Source organism: Anguilla rostrata, chromosome 14 (assembly GCF_018555375.3).
Source record: "Anguilla rostrata isolate EN2019 chromosome 14, ASM1855537v3, whole genome shotgun sequence".
Lineage (NCBI taxonomy): Eukaryota > Metazoa > Chordata > Actinopteri > Anguilliformes > Anguillidae > Anguilla > Anguilla rostrata.
Window position 1 is genome coordinate 19,677,399 of NC_057946.1, and position 13,353 is coordinate 19,690,751.

The following is a 13,353-nucleotide window of genomic DNA, read 5'->3' on the forward strand; positions in this document are numbered from 1 at the left end:
TGTGCACCTACTGCTGCTGTATAACCGCAACTCTTGTCTATGTAGCACCAACTGACAGCATAAGCCAGTTCCTGACAGAATTTACCTTCACTCATTTGCAAAAATTTTTAATATACAAACATACAAATATTTAGCATGGGTGACAGCCAATCAGAACTGAGCATCTATCCAAGCCAAAGTGTATATCTCCCTAAACAGGAAACTCAAGGTTCCTTGCATTTCTAAAAATGCGCATTGTATTAATAATATAACACAATCAAAAATGTATTAACCCAAATTCGCCTCACTAATGACCCTCAAAATTGAAGTAGTGCAGCCTGGCATGTCATAAGTTTTGCGGGAGACAGTCTGAAGTACTCCTACGTAAATACTATCACGAGGGAGATGATTGTGTAATGTAGGCTTGTCGTCATGCCAACCTCTGCAAGAACAATGCTAATTGGACCCTGTATCCTGGTTAATTCCACATAATCAATAACAGATGACAGCCTAAAAACTAAATAGCCAGTCTATTTTCAGTGAGCGCGCTAGGAACAGAGCCCTACACTTACCGTCAAGCCAGGCAGGAACTTCTCCATGTCGTTCAGGTCGATACCATCGTCATCATCGAATTTGCCTTTCATCATCCTGGAGAGAGAACAGAGGCATTGTGAAGTCGAACACGTGTGATTTAGCATCTGATTTAGCAGTCAGCTCCAGTGCAGGTCCAGTACCAGGCTAATTTGAGTAGACTCATAAATCCTGCCACTGTGGCACCGAAGGCCTGGAGCACCGGGGTGGGGGTGGGGGGGCGACTCGGCTGAGCAGAGCCAAGAGAGGAAACATGGCTATTCACCCACAGGCTGCTGCACGGGCACTCTTGGCTGCAGGAACATGAATTCATCTCCGCGTCTCTGTGCCGTCGCTCTTTGCCCTAGATCAGGGCTGCCCAACCCTGTTCCGGGAGTTCCACTGTCCGGTAGGTTTTCACTCTAACCCTTTCTTTATTATGCATCGTTCAACAGCAAGAGATCTCGCTGAGCAGCTAATTAGTAGAATCAGGTGTGCCAGATTAGGGTTGAAATGAAAACCCAGAGGACGGTAGATCTCCAGGGGGAAGGCTGGGCAGCCCTGTTTGAAAGAACCCAGGTGGGTATTGCTCTGTGCAAGGCGGGAGGCGGGGGGGGCAGAGTGTGCCAGCCCGAGGTGCGCTCACCCCTCTCGGTCGATGTGTGGGAGGTGCTTTGGGGTGCCCCGGAAGGGCTTCCGGTGGAACTGGGTGAAGTCCAGCTTCTCTGGCTGCAGGTCCCAGGTCGCCCCACTGTGGAGGAAGAACATGGGACACTCACTGCCTGCACCCTGCAGCTGGGACGCCCTTGGCAGGGCGACAGATGGGAGTCCGATTTGGGATAACATTTCTACACCCCTCAGGCTGTGGGTCACACTGCAACGTCCTGTTTGCCATCCTACAGAAGTCACAGACTTCCACATACAATTTCCAGTCCATGACCCTTATGACAATGCATACAGGAGGCTACATGTGCAAGCACATCTTCTCTACCGCAGTCAGGGGGCTCATGGTTCTGGACTGTGATAAACTGTTAACTGCATTAGCCAGCACATTCACAAAAACTACATTTCAAAGCATGAGCTTGTTTCTGCTCGTATGAATATTCTGTTTGTAAGCAGAGATGCGCTGGTCATTGGCGGATTTAGGAGTAAGCTGATTACAGTGTGGACAAAGACAAGTTCTGGGCCCTAACCTCTCTCTGATAGGCTGATGTGATGGCATGGCAACTCAAATAACAACAAAACCCTGTCCTTCAACTCCCTTTCGCACACACACATGTGTAAACATACATGAGCACACTCACACAAACACAGAGACACAAGTGCACACACGCACGAACGTGCATACCCTCACAGACACACGCACACATCTGCACACCTGTGTTTGGAAGAATATAATATTATATTAGACAATATTAGCATTATTAGATTTCAAATAAAAGGTGGGTGCTCATCTTTCCATCTTTCCCAGTTTTATTCATTAACCTCCTGCAGTTTAATCCTGGGAATATCCTGTGCTGAGTACTCCTGCGTGGGGCCTCTGTGAGGACTAAGTCTTTTGTTTAAAAATATCCACGCACAAGCAACCTTGTCCCAATAAGAGCTGCAGCTGCACCACACCTCACAATCCTAACATAACTGTGCCCTCGTCAACAAAAGAAGCAATGCATCACCTCAGAAGTAGGACAAGGCATGCTAAATGTGGAAGAAATCCAGAGAATCCATTCCGTAGCACATACATTTAGTCACACAGAACAGATTCTCATTAATTAGCAACGAAGGGAATAGAGTTCTGTTAAGAAAACAGATTGCTCGAGATTAAGGCAGTGCACTCACTTAATTATATTTAGCCTGGGGCTTACAGGGTTCTAATTTAGATGTTTTCTGTCTCATGACAGACCCTAACAACTTCGCCAGTGACAACAAAGCCCATTTTCTCTCAGACAGCATTCACACTGTCAGCCAACTGCTGTCACTCCCGGACCACAGCAAACCATCACATTCGTTAGCAGCTGGTACCTTTTTAAATCACAATATAAAATTATAAAAGAGCAACAGATCCACTGAGTCACTCAACTGCAAAGTGGACTTTTCACTTTCCATTGCTTGACTGTGTGTGTGTCGGACATGGCCTTGATGCTATCATTTTCCATTTTATGTTTTGCTAACATTAATCTGTCTATAAAGTTAAACATATGAAATGTGTTACTAAACAGCTAGAGAAATGTGCATTACTGGAACATTCATGCTATAGTCCCTGCTTTAATGAAGCCATCTGATACATGAAGTGTGCATTTTCACTGTATCAATTATGCATTAACAACCATGCAACAAAATGGCCACTTGTAGGCAATCACTGACCATTCTACCAATTCAACTGAAGCAGAGTATGTAATCTGGATTTAGGGTCAAGCATCTTGATCACTGAAACAGGACATATCAGCTGCCACTTTAAAGAAAATTTGAGCTCAGCGTCATCAAAATAAGAGTACATTAATTTAGTATGATGCTAATGAATATCACACATCATTGACGTATAACAAGCTTAAAACACCCATACAATCTGCAGTTTTCACCAAGACACGCTCGTCTAAATGGCCACATTGCTCAGAAAATGTGACGTGAAATCTTACCCATGTGAGTCCAGGGTGTTGGCTGCCCATATGTCTGTGCCCAGGATGTCAAAGGACCCCTCTCTGTTTCCGTTCTGAAAGGGGAAGAAAGACTGTCATTGGGCTACCCCTCAACAAGGCACTTAACCCCGAACTAGAGGTGCTTTGCAATGTAATGGTCCTTTGTAGTTATGCTCTTGCCTGTATAATAAAGCCGTTTTACTGCCATATACATCAGGTAATCTGCCAACTGAATTTTAAAACAGAATTACTCATGAAGACCTTTTACCATTTCTTGGAAAAGTATCCTTTCTTAATAAATCCACTTTGTTTTGCCTTACTTCGAAAAAATACCATTCAGTCATTCAATCATAGAAATTGTCCCATAGACATTTAGCAGACACTCATATCTACAATGATTTGAACATTTTACATACCATCCATTTATAAAGCTGGATATTTACTGAAGCAATTAAGATTAAGCACCTTACGCAGTGATGTGACTGGCAGTGCCCTAAATCCCATGCTTAAGAAAATATGCACTTCTGTGAAATAAGTACAACACAATGCATGTGCGTCATGCCAGTCACCTAAGAAAGGGATATCTGTAGGGGAATGAAGCTGAAAGAAGAAAGAGGGCACATTGCAAAACACAAAGCAGGGAAATGCAATCAAGCCAGCTCAGCTGGAAAGCTATCAAGCACTTCATGGGCATCTTCGGCTTTCAGACATTGCAAGACGTACACAGAGTGAAAATACCGTCCCATGCAGTACCTTTGCCGGGGGTCTGAACTGATTGTTTCTTCCGCGGCTGCCAGACCTGGACCCGGAACCAGGTCGTGACCCCGAGCTGGGCCGGGACCCGGTGCTGCCGTTGCTGCTGTGCTCCCACTCGTCCTGAAACACAGCGGAACACCTCTCAGAACAGAGCCACGCCTCGGGGGTTAACACAGAGGAACACCTTCAGAGCTGTGCCACACCTCTGGGTTTAACATAGCAGAACACCTTCAGAGCTGTGCCAGAGCTCTGGGTTTAACACAGCAGAACACCTTCAGAGCTGTGCCAGAGCTCTGGGTTTAACACAGCAGAACACCTACAGAGCTGTGCCAGATGGCTCTGGGGTTTACACAGAAGAACACCTTCAGACTGGCCAGAGCTCTGGCTTTTAACACAGCTGAACACTTTCAAGTTGTGCAAGCTCTGAGCTTACACAGCAGAACACCTTCAGGCTGGCCATCACTCTCGGTTTAAACGAGGAACACCTTCAGAGCTGTGCCAGAGCTCTGGGTTTAACACAGCAGAACACCTTCAGAGCTGTGCCAGAGCTCTGGGTTTAACACAGAGGAACACCTTCAGAGCTGTGCCAGAGCTCTGGGTTTAACACAGAGGAACACCTTCAGAGCTGTGCCACACCTCTGGGTTTAACACAGAGGAACACCTTCAGAGCTGTGCCACAGCTCTGGGTTTAACACAGAGGAACACCTTCAGAGCTGTGCCAGAGCTCTGGGTTTAACACAGAGGAACACCTTCAGAGCTGCACCAGACATCGGGGGCTCAGTCACTGTGGTGGTTTAACATGGGAAAGAATTCCTCACAGAACCTGCGGAACCAGACATAACTGTGCTTTCTAGAGTAGGCCTACAGTCCTGATACTTTTCTACAGTTGCTGAACTATAAGCTTACCAAATAAACCCATACAAATATGAACACAGCTAATAATGCAGGCCCTTGTCCACTCTCAGTGTTAAAATCTGATTCGCATTCCAGCCCTTTTCCCAGGAGGATCAATTTCTGTTACACGACACTGAGCCTCAATTTGGACAAAGCAGCTATCAGTAAACTATCAAAGAAATAATTAGTTCATTTTCCTTGCTTAAGTGACATACATTGCATTTGATGAATTTGCTGCTGTACAGTTCATTATAAAGGCTTTTACTTTTTACCGTCAACTACAATATGCTATTTATCCTGATTACAGTTTTACAGCGGACACATTCAGTCACTCGCTCACACAGCAGGGCTTTCAGGAGTACTTTGGAGCAGGGCACAGAAACTGCACTCCACCGGATATTTGACTAGAAGCATAGGGCAGAAACGGCATCACATTCTGCCATGCTGGACAACACAGAGTAACAGTGAGACTTAGGCCCTGCTAAGCCTTAACCGCCATGAGCTGTATGTATACACTGCACCGTTAAAGCCTCATTATGGCATCCTGTGAGGGACAAACAATACCGATACCACTGCAAAACCGTGGAAGGTAATCTGTTCCTGACACTCCATGCTTTGTGAAAGCAAATGAACAGGGGACACTTGCTGTTGGTCAGACATAATTCTCAGGGCATGTACTACGGCTGCCTCTGCCTGTGGCCTTTGTTGAATCCATTAGGAGATGAATGTGCCGGCATGGTGTAATAATGCTGACAAGGCCGGTAACCCCTAGCAACCTGAGCTCCAAATGCCATTTGTGGCTCCGAGCGGCCCATTATTCCACGAAAGCCTATACCGGTCACATGCTTCTTGCAAGCTGATTTGTTCCAACCCTCCTGCCTATTTATCAAAGGCAAGGCCAGGCTGGGGCGTTTACTTCCTGGTATGAAGCCAGTCCCCCACTCAGCCCCTGTACTCCGGAGAGGACTCTCAGCCTGAAACCCGAACCCACGGCCAGCCACCTGCTCCCAAACCACTAACCTTCGTACGCAGACCAAAACCACCGAAGAGAGCGCAACTTATTTAAATTACTTTTAAAAACTACAGTGTTGACTGGAGTATCAAATACTGAAAATACTATACAAAAACATCGTAGAAGCGGTACTGAAATAAAACATCAATAATGACACACAGGAATTATTGCCATTTGTGCGCTTGTGTTCTTCGCAGTCGATTTTCTGCAAGTGCGCAGTGAGAAAAATAAAAAAAATGTAATTCTGCCTCGTGACATTAAAAGAACGAAAGCAGCATTCTGCCTACCCTACGAGACATGTGCGCGCGCACACACACCTTAGAGGGGTGACGGTGTGTGTGTGTGTCTGCGCCCCTCCTGCAGTGAAGCGCAGCTGCGTCACACACACACTGATCGCGAGGTCACTGAAACCCGACCTCCCCACCCGCGAAGACGGCCACACGGTAAAAAGCCCGGCAGAGCCGCGCGCTCTGCAGGAGGAGGAGCGCTGCAGCTCTCTGCTCCGAGCCCGTCAGGCTGAGTGCGCTGCCATGCTAACAGCTTACCTGCCGCGCCAACTGTGCCATGGAAAAAACAGGTGAGGGAGACAGAGGAGGAGAAAGGACAGGCTATGTTCAGCTCGTTAGGGAGCGGCCGGTGTTCGGAGGTCTCCCCGGCGCACCGTGCTAAGCTGACGCCCCGCTCCGGCGCTGGAGGTACGGTTCACCGCGCGGCCGAGGGCAAGAAGGGGGACAGTTCTGCAGCGCAGCCAGGGTGTGTCCCGCCAGCGGGAGGGAGGGAGGGAGGGAGGGAGCGAGGGAGAGAGGGAGAGAGGGCTGCCGGGGAAATGAAAGTGAAGCCTCCACAGTCAGTGGGAACAAAGGGCAAACACACATGCGCAGCCTCTTTCATTTCCCCCTTCCACACCCTGCGCACACAGCAGGCTGCCCTGGGGACTGGCCTGAGCACATGTGTGTGTGTGTGTGTGTGTGTGTGGGTGTGTGAGTGTGGGCGTGCGTGTGCGTGAGTGTGGGTAATTGCGTGAGTGTGGGTGCATGCGTATGTGTGTGCGCGCGCATGTCTGGCACTATGTAAAAGCAGACTAATCAGGGCCCAGAGAAACTTCAAGAAGGTGCTGATGACTGTGCATTATAATTAACATTAGCCTACTGCATTTATCTCTCAGGCAATATTGTTAAAACAATATGATATCCACAAAAAAGAGGACTTCAGTGCTCTCTTTATAAAAGCTTAAAATCCCTAACATTTTGACAGAAATACATTACGTATGAGTGGATAGCATATTACTATTAAATAATAACTAAAATGCTTGTAGAAACCTTGGTACGTAGAAAGTGCATGATTCAGGTATTAGCAGCTTGTCTTACACAAGCGGTGTTCAGAATTACACAGTGAACAGAAAATCTGAATAAAAATAATAATAATAATAAATTGGCAGTAAACCAGAAACCAGTGTGAAAACCTTTGCCTTTGAGTCACAACATCTGTCACATTCATTAGGCTGTTCAGTATTTTCCAGTGTTTTAATTAGCCAGGACTAATTAACACTATATATAAGGAATCAGCACCTAGCCTGCAGTGCATTCTACTTCTGCATCTGTGAACAAAGTTTAACATAACATAATGACGAAAACAGGCCATTCAGCCCAACAATGCTCACCATTTTCCTGACTAAATTGTACCTAGTGCTCTAATTACCTACAAACTAAATAATACCTAACATCATATTAAGCCTGGTCTTGAAAATTCCCAGAGGTTCTGCCACAACTATATGACCTGGAAGGCTATTCCACACAATGACTACTATCTGTAAAGAAACAATGTCTTGTTAATGCCAGTACGGAATTCACTTTTTGCTCATTTCCATTTATGTCCCCTTGTAATGGAACTCAACCAGATGAATCCCTCATAGTTCATTTTGTTAATCTCCTATATGATTTTAAAAGCCTCAGTCAAGTCACCCCTAAGTCTCCTTTTACTAGGCTTGAAGAGATTAAGCATCTTAGGTTTTCCTCATAGCTTTTATCTTTCATACCAGGAATCCTTTTGGTTGCCCATCTTCTAACCTTTTCCAGAGCCTCTATATATCTTCCTTGTAGTACGGTTCCTAAAACTGTACACAATACTGTGTCTTCTCAGCTCTCAACTCTCAGCAAAAGAACTATTTAAGGTATCAGCAATATCTTTATTCTTATAAAGCAATGATCCTTTCCTCATTCCAGTTGCAACTGGCATCCTCCTTCACCTTCCTTTTCCTAAAACATTATTGAAAGAATGACTTTTTCCATCTTGAGAAATGTACCTTTCAAAAAGCCTCTTAGCTTCCCTTTCTAACCTCAGCACACATATTACAATATTAAGCTTTATTACTCTCAGTGTTGACATTTTTAAATATCTTACACAATTTCTTTTTTTCCCCTCAAACTCCCCTGCCATTTTCCTGGCTTTGTTTATCCAGGGAGGCTGCTTCTTCAACTTACTTTTCTTTACCTTTGGAATAAATTTACATTGTGCCTCAAGAATTATCCTTGAACATGCCCCACTTTTCATTCAGTCTTGCAGTCAAGTTGCACCCAGTCAATTGTACATAAATTAGCTCACATCTTGTTAAAATTGGCTCTTTTAAAATGAGAAAATTCTGGCCGTAGAGGAGGCCTTGTTAATTTGCCAAAATACATTAAAACTAACTGCAGAATGACGGCTAGTCCCAAGTGGCTCAATTACCTCTATGCTACAAATCCTGCCGGGATCATTACATAGCACCAGATTCAGAATTGATTTCCCTCTTGAAGGCTGATTGACATACTATGCAAAAAAATTGTCATGTAGCTATAACATCCTCCTCACTTTTTCCTTGTCTTGTCATCAATTCCCAATTAATAGTGGGGTAATTGAAGTAATCCATATCAATAGTCTCACATTCCTGACAAGCTAATAGTGGGGTAATTGAAGTAATCCATAACAATAGTCTCACATTCCTGACAAGCTTGTTCCGAACAGCATTGAATTCACATTACTATCTGAACCTGGCGGCTGGTAACACACGCCTACCGTAAGGTCCATTTCATGTTCCTCGATGAGCTTAATCCAAATATCCTCACTAGGAATGAGCTGGTCAATTTCTGCACATTTTGAATGAGATGTTGGGTGTCAGGTGTCCACATACCTTTGGCCATGTAGTGTACCTGGTTAAATAAAGGATAATTATATTTTTTTAATGTTATTTTTAAAGTAAATTAAAGGCTGGTGAGCTGCTTGTTAAAAAATCTAGAATTTCTTCAGTGTACACAAACGGCAGGGAATTTTCTTTTTGAGTTCAGACATGGACTCCTGCTCCCTGCCAAAAGAAATAGGCAAGAATATAGCTAATATACTTGGCTAGACAGCCAGCTTGTGTTATTAATTTTCTGAAAATATGAAACATGGCTAGGGCAAGCAGCAGTCAGTTTGATGACAGCGATGAAGAAGAATTGAATAAAAGCTGGTATGAATTTAATGTGCACTTTAGTACAAATCATTTTCAGCCAGATTCGACAGACGGGGACCTGCAAGCGCACTAACGGCATCTACTCCAGCACTGACACAGAAGCACAAACCAGGACATTAGCACAGGAAATGGGCAAACTGGGTCATATAAAACTGTATCAGCTGTTAACAAATACTGATAAGCACCCTCAACTTTTTGTAAAAAAAAAAAAAGTAAAATAAAACTAACCACAGGGGTACGAATACAATTATGCTACGATTGAGTTGCTATCTCATGGTACCCTGCTGGCCACCGCTAATTCCTCCAGAGAACTCATTCAGATGAAAAACCTGCACTGTTACATATAGCCTACCCTGTGCAGAGTAGGGGATAGGCAATTTGGGCTTGTGACAAAAAGGTTGCAGGTTTGTATCCACCACGTGGGGCACGGCACAAGGTGTTTAACTTCAACTTCTTCAGTAAATTCCCATAACCTTAACCAAAATCTGAAATGCCCTCTCTGTAAATTGGCCAAAAACAAAAACACTTCCTAGGAAGAAAAAAAAATTCCTTTCCAAATCAAGAAGGCTGAGGTTAAGTGGCTATTGGGTTTGGTATGAAAAATCACATTGGTTCACCGCAGAGTACTGCAGAAACAACCTTTTATCTCAAATCATGAGTGATTTTGTCATAAAACCTTCCCTGGCCTCTACTGCATGAATAACCCACTCACAAATCAAAATATCAGGATCATTTTCAAGCTCAAGCTTCAATATGTGAGTTAAAGGAGTAACATGGTGGTTGAACGTGACACTTCCCAGTTGTCTTTAGGCAACAACAAAACAAATGTGCATAATTTTTTTTATTATTCAGTCATTTCAATGTACTTTAAAACGTATTTTTCTAAGCCTAAATTTCCCACTATAAAAGTTCACCCGAACCGTCTGGGCATGGTAATGAGAACTGTCAGTTAGCTATGACTGACAGACCGTGCCCCGTTACCATAGCTACCCCCATGATACGCGCTCTTTTTGGGAGACTTTTCACAAGCTAGCTAGCTTAGTAGTATATCAAGTATCGATAGATAGCTAAGGTAAGGACGTTGACTTATATCCAATTATAATTTTTGCTATCTAGCTAGCCAAGTTAAGATAAAAGCACAACTATAACATTATACTATATTATACTATAACATTGCCTTATGAAAGCAAACTACCTAGCTAGCTAACGTTAGCTAGCTAGCTAAATGAATATAACCAGAAATAATCTAATAGTCCTTAAAAGGACTATTAGTCCACTCTAATTTAAGTGAACCTAACGTTAATCAAATATTTGCATTGTCTTGCCTGTAAGCCAGCGGCGCAAACTATGGGTCTCGAGTTATCCATGGGTTTACGGGGCGTGGAAAGGGGAGTGGTTACTGTGTTCGTGACGCACTAAGTTGACAACTTTCTCAACCGGTTGAAAATAGGACGATAAATTTAAAACGCATATTTCTCCAAAAATACAGAACGGACATATTTAATACTTTACTCATTGTGTTTCTTCAATGCCTCTTGTGCAAACAGCACATAAAACCGAGAAAGTGTGAAAATCACCATGGTACTCCTTTAAGCAACACTGAAGAAAGATTAAGCCCCTTCAGAAATATGATATTCTCATTCTTTGTCCACAAAGTGCTGTATTACAGAACAGTGTGAATGCATGTGAAACACCTTCCTCCTGTTAAGGTGCTGACCCAAGCCAACGCTCTCAATTTTCACATGCACCAACCCATTTGATGCTCCACCCAGGACTCAAGCCAGCAACCCCACATCCTTAAACTTTTACCACCACACTGACAGATACATCTACCTTTATTTTACAAAACAACTGTGGCAAGGATTATGGTTGTGCAAAGCAATCCTAGTTTAGCTCTGTGGGAGAGAATGAACCCATGCAATACTCCACATACTGCTCCAAGACACGTTATCGTGTTCACGATCAGAGAACAGCGGAACCGGTAGACATGAAAGGCGTGTGTGGGGCTTGCCGATCTTGCCCGACGGCCATTCAGCTGGCAGACGGTCCCGTGGAGGCGCTCACGCATGCCCAGGGCACCGTGCCAGCAGTCGCAGACACAAAGCGGGAGGCGGGGCCAAGGGAAAGGCCCTCATTGGACACGGCCAGGCTGCCGAGTGTGTGCCTCAGACATGACCTCAGCATCCTGAGAAAGGCTGCAGGGTAGCACATGGACAGGAGCAGAGAGCACGCAGCACTGCTTCCACTGGCCTCGTGCACTCAATTCAGAAATAAGCAAATGTCAGACTTGGTTTCCTAGCAACCCTTCACCCAATACACAGGCAGGAATAGAGGTATGAGTGAACAGGGGGATGGGGCGTTTTTATTTAACCTGTTTATAGAACACGTCTGCTGTGTCCTTCCTATTTGATTTAGAGAGATATTCAAATGCTGAAAGCCTAAATAAAGTATGTCACGCCCAGTGGGTGAAAACATCCAGAGAGAACTGCCTGTCACCCAGCGTAGATATCAACCTTTTGTTTGAAATAAATTTCAAAACATACATGATTGCTGCATAGTGTAGTTGCAAATGTTGCTTGCACCCGAAAGCCCCTTTTCAAGCACTGGACTTGTCAAGGACACTTCATTCAACATGTTAGTTCTAAACATTTCTATTGAAATAGTTCAGGCTTTAATGTTTGATTTCACACAGGAATGATTTCCAAGATAAAATTTTTTTCACAAGAACAACTGTACAAACATGCTTTACCCTGTTTCGTAAGCAGGCATTTAATGTTCAAGTCAGGAGAAAAAAATGCCGTCATTCATAAATTGCACGACTTCAAAAGCTCAATGCACAGCGCACCAGTGGCCTTTCAGCACGCGGCTAACAACAGACACCCAATCGGCAGTAAACAAAGTGTCACATGGCCAACCTTGCATGACATTGAAAACTGTGCTGCTGTGCAGAAGGGGGCTGCTGCCTCAATTCCGCCCCTTTAGTTCGATCCGGGCACCCCCATTTTAAACCGCTCAACAGAGACCGCAGCACAGCAACAAAGGCTGCAGCGGAGCCGTGGCATCGATAAGGTCTCAATATCCCCGAGCTGGGGGAGGCATCGCTCCAGTGCTCACGCATGAACACCACCGAGGCCCCGCCCACCCCCAGGCCCGCCCACAGCCCCGCTACTCACCGGCTTAGAAGAGCCCCGCCCACGAGAGGACGACCAGCTTCCATCTATCTTGTCACTGCAGTTCTCAGTCCACTGCGTGAGAGGGAGAGAGGGAGGGAGAGGAGGAGGGAGGAGGAATGAAAGAGGGAGGGGGAGAAGCAGGGAAAGGATGACAATGACGGATGAGCAAAGCTTGTTCTCATTAGCATGTAAAGATCAGCTCTACCACTGCAAACAGGCTTGGATCACTTCACACACAGTGGGTATATGCAGAGTAGATAAAGGTTCAGTTATCTGCACAGACCTTGGGGACAGTGGCCAGTGTAATATGAATTGGTCACAAATTTGTTACCAAATGCATTTTGGTCAATACGTTTCACTCAAAAACACACCAAAAAGCTCAAGTAGACAGCAGCCTTTATAAATCAGAGGATGCATGAAACCAAAGTGAATAACTAGGAAAAAAATCTTAAAATATACCATCAACAAAATAAACTGTTGCTAATAAACTGCTTCAGAACAGCATTTATTTTATTTTGGTTTAGTAATCTCAGGTTATAAGATGGAACTGAACATTTAAAACACATGAATTTTCTCCATTCATACTGTACCACATCTTCTCATTGTGGGTATATTTCTGAAAACATTTTTCCTCCATGGGAAAGCAATGTCTGATAACCTTTCTCACCTCACACAGAAAGACCACACAGAGAAGAGAATTGCCTTTTCTTAACAATTTTCTGTTACGTAATTTCTGGGTACTTTGGGGAAACCAAAGAAATCATACTCCTTTGTTCAGTAAGGCATTGCTAATTGAGGTCACCTTAATAATACATTTTCCAGGACTGTATTACAGTGGATTATGAGCTA

At 44.3% G+C, this 13,353-nt stretch overlaps 1 protein-coding gene across 5 annotated transcripts in view; it reads right to left on the reverse strand.

The window, feature by feature from the left end:
* Positions 1–13,353, reverse strand: part of ctif (CBP80/20-dependent translation initiation factor) — a 109,054-nt gene that overhangs the window by 76,579 nt on the left and 19,122 nt on the right. For 4 of the 5 annotated variants that reach the window (XM_064308959.1, XM_064308961.1, XM_064308962.1 and 1 more), the window contains exons 3-7: positions 12,505–12,576; positions 3,936–4,058; positions 3,183–3,256; positions 1,196–1,300; positions 552–627 (exon numbers count right to left, since the gene is read on the reverse strand). In XM_064308959.1, the coding sequence (XP_064165029.1) occupies positions 552–627; positions 1,196–1,300; positions 3,183–3,256; positions 3,936–4,058; positions 12,505–12,576 (450 nt within the window). Of the gene's footprint in view, positions 1–551; positions 628–1,195; positions 1,301–3,182; positions 3,257–3,935; positions 4,059–6,389; positions 6,578–12,504; positions 12,577–13,353 lie in introns of those variants that run through there. The other variant, XM_064308963.1, reaches the window with a different exon arrangement.